At 32.6% G+C, this 3,575-nt stretch overlaps 1 protein-coding gene across 1 annotated transcript; it reads right to left on the minus strand.

The window, feature by feature from the left end:
• Positions 1-569: 569 nt before the first annotated feature.
• Positions 570-3,080, minus strand: LOC139481548 (uncharacterized). Its single transcript, XM_071264964.1, has 2 exons — positions 2,512-3,080; positions 570-1,915 (listed from the first exon to the last, which is right to left on the minus strand). Exons 1-2 carry the CDS (start codon positions 3,026-3,028, stop codon positions 1,611-1,613), a joined length of 822 nt encoding a protein of 273 aa, XP_071121065.1. The 5' UTR covers positions 3,029-3,080; the 3' UTR covers positions 570-1,610.
• Between the last annotated feature and the right edge of the window lie 495 nt (positions 3,081-3,575).

Here is a 3,575-nt window from a genome sequence, read left to right on the forward strand (position 1 = left end):
CTTTTACAAAGTTATGTGTTCCAGACATTTTCTCATTGGATATTTTAAACGTTATGCCAATAACTGAATACCCTGTTTATATGAAATATAAATTATATGGTATACACTTTATAAGGGAAATTGTAGATAGTCAAAGTAAATCGCTTTTAACATTTCAACAAGTAAGACAAAGACTTAATTTGGCTTTTTTTTGAGATATTATAGTTTATTATCTAACATTCCAAAATATATAAAAAAAAAATACATCAAAGGTTATTGTGATTTGAACTTAGAAAATTTTGTTCTTTTTGATGCATTTTCTAAAAGGATCTTGGAAAATAAGAAGTTAAAATTTCTATACAGAGATCTTGTAGATAAAATATGCATACTACCAAATGGGAAATTTTTAAAATGGGAGGATGCAACAAATTCTGAAATCTCAGAATGGTCTAAGTACTTTCCTTTTTCGAAAAGATGATGAAGGGATACATATTTAATGAATTTTCAATATTAAATATTACATAGAATTATACCTACTAATACATTTTTATATAGAATTAAGAAAATGGATTTTTATTCAACTAGTTCAAACCAGTTTAATTTTGCAAAGTTGTATTAATTTTAAAATTCTTAATTAAAACAGAAATTAACAAATTTATTAACTAAAACAATGTTTGAGTCACAAAATAACAGAAACGTTATAAATCAACGTCTTTTCCTTTGACTTTGAGGTCAATAGTTCAGCTGACACGCACATTTCAGGCTGCATTTTTCAGTCAGTTGAATTTGTCAATTGCGGTGGACGTACTAGGCATGTTGCAAGGAGAATCGGGTAAGTCTTTACTAACTAAATTTATCGTAAATGTTCCCCCGGTTATTGTAGCGTTTGTGAAAATACTCATGTCTGACAGAGGATTCCTGGATATTGTACTGACATGATTTGAGACTTGGCATGAGGGGCCCTTTGACACAGATTCATTACTGTAACTTGCGGTAGCTACACCCTGTAGAGTTGATGAGAGAGCACGCCTTTGTGCATCTGACGGTCCAGCAACGTAACTTTCTAACGATTTAATGTTTCTATGACCCGTAACTGACATGATAGTTAAATCATCGACCCCGGCACGTTTCAGCCCAGTACCAACGGTAGCTTTTATACAATGGTTGGTGTATCTGTAGGAAAGGCCTGCTTCATTTGAAATCCTTGGCATCATTTGACTCAATTTGTTTTTTCCCATGGCTTGATTAGCATACCAGCAATTTGGTTTTGGATAAAGCAATGGCTGTTGAAACAGAGCATTACATTTAGGACTCAATTTAGATACATAAAAATCTAAACTTGCCACTGGATAGTTTTCATCTCCTGATTTTTCATACATACGCACCTCTTGACGGTTTTCATGGGAATCAACGCCATTGTGAGTTTTATTTGCCTCATTGTATGTCATTTTATAATATGTATGGTCCCTGTCATCCTTGAACTTACCAAAAGATGACTTTGTCAAACTATTTAACCCTTCCTGGCCTCGTCTTCTAAAATTCAACATAAGTCCCAGAATACTTTGTTTTGTAGTGTTGCTGGTGAATCTGTGTTGAAAACCCCACTTGAATATAAACGCTGTATGTCTCCTTCAGCTACAGGTTTTTTTGTGTACCGTAACATCTTTGCCGGCTCTCTTTAGGATTTTTATCATTCTTGTTATTACATGATTTGATGTCATGAAGGCATTATCTTTCATTAAATTAACATTACGGTTGTATGGTGGAGATGTGAGATGACGGGATATTGCTGCACGTATTCCAACTAATGCTGATTTAGAGTAATCTGTCCCTTTTTTTGTTTGCAGGCTTGGATAGAAAAAGCATAATCTCTCGTTTAATATGGAACTTTCAAGTTCCTCAAACTTGTCACTGTATTGGTTTTCTGTCAACCATCCTGAAATTTAAATTTATATTTTATCAAGTTTAAATAATATTCACTTTTATAATAAATGCAAATTTAGAAGTATATATGTCCAAATATGATGTTTTAAGGCCTTTTTTTATTTTATTGGTTGAATGATTTGTAAATAGTCTTGTTGCGACTCACAGTTCATCATACATGTACATCATACGAAATGCATACATTTTTTGCTGATAAATTTTGTTTTTCTAATGATGATTAAAATTCAAACTGAGTGACAATCTTGTTGCATTTGTAAATGGATTGGAAACCTTGGTGGTATATTGGTAATTACGCCTTTTTTTTTTTATAGGAGAATGGGGTTCGATTCCCTGCTAGGGTCAATCCATTTTATCATAAATATGAAACAATTTTGTCATTTCAGTACGACAGTAATAATCATAACCTATAATTTATTTTATATTTTATCGTTAGATTATATGTTTCAATGAAATTATTATATATATATATGCCTTTGCAACAGGAAAAGTGAGGACACAATGTAGTCATAATAGCAGGAAAAATCATAATAATAATTACATGTATATACAATGATAGTTAATTGTTGTGATGTGAGTCAGTTTATTTACCTCTGAAAAGGCGCACTCCCCAATCAGTTTGTTGCTTAGTTGTCTCTTCTACTCTGGCCTGAGCCAACATATCTATGTGCTCTCTGCTTGGCATTTCTTTGAACCTTGGTTTCTTTAGGGGTGGTTCTGGTTCTAAAGCTAGTTCTGGTTCTAAAGCTTGTTCTGGTTCTAAAGCTTGTTCTGGTTCTAAAGCTTGTTCTGGTTCTAACCTTGGTTGTGGTTCTTCTACAGGTTCAGAAACTCCTTCAGCAAAATTTGAAAGCTCATCATCTGATTGCGAGCTCTCTTGCTCGAACTGGTATATTGTGGCATCAGTTAGTCTGGCAAACATTGACGTAACTGATGCATCACATATTTCATGTCTGAATACACGTTTTGTTTGACCTGATGAAATATTCCTTATAATATATTGCAGAACAGATTGTTTCTGGTTGAAATGGTCAATTATTATGTAGTTATGTCCTTTATGTTCTACTTTAAGTCCAATTTTTAACGGGATTGTTCTCGCATATTCCATTTTGTTTTGTAAACAAGCAGACGATGAAACGTGTTTTTCAGAGGGAGGGGTTTTCAAGTGGAAACAGCCAACATTGACGTTGCGGAATCTAGGTCAAATAGTTCAATTTCGAATTGTAACACATTGTTGTCATTGTGAAGTATTAATAACACAATGTGTATCATTTTAGAGTTTGAAAGTGTTTTAAGTTAATGGAATACATTAAATGCATACCAATTTGATAAAATTCATTTTTCTGCCGTAGTCAATATACGCATGTGCAAACTAATATTATTGGTTAATAAAGTATGGTTTCTTTACAAAGCTAAAGAAGCACGTCATATTAGAATGAAAGATTCTGGTCCCCACTACATACAATTTGTTCATGATTAATTATCTTTTATACTTACAATTATACTATATTGAGCAGTGGTATTTTGATTTTTACTTTAAATATAGACATGCATGCATACTAATGGTAAGATTGTAGTGACTGTGTGTTAGTAGTGAGAGAAAGTGTGAATGTAAACTGCTATATTTTTTTTTCTTTCTTTAATAACTACTTTCT

This window comes from Mytilus edulis, chromosome 7 (assembly GCF_963676685.1).
Source record: "Mytilus edulis chromosome 7, xbMytEdul2.2, whole genome shotgun sequence".
Taxonomy (NCBI): Eukaryota; Metazoa; Mollusca; class Bivalvia; order Mytilida; family Mytilidae; genus Mytilus; species Mytilus edulis.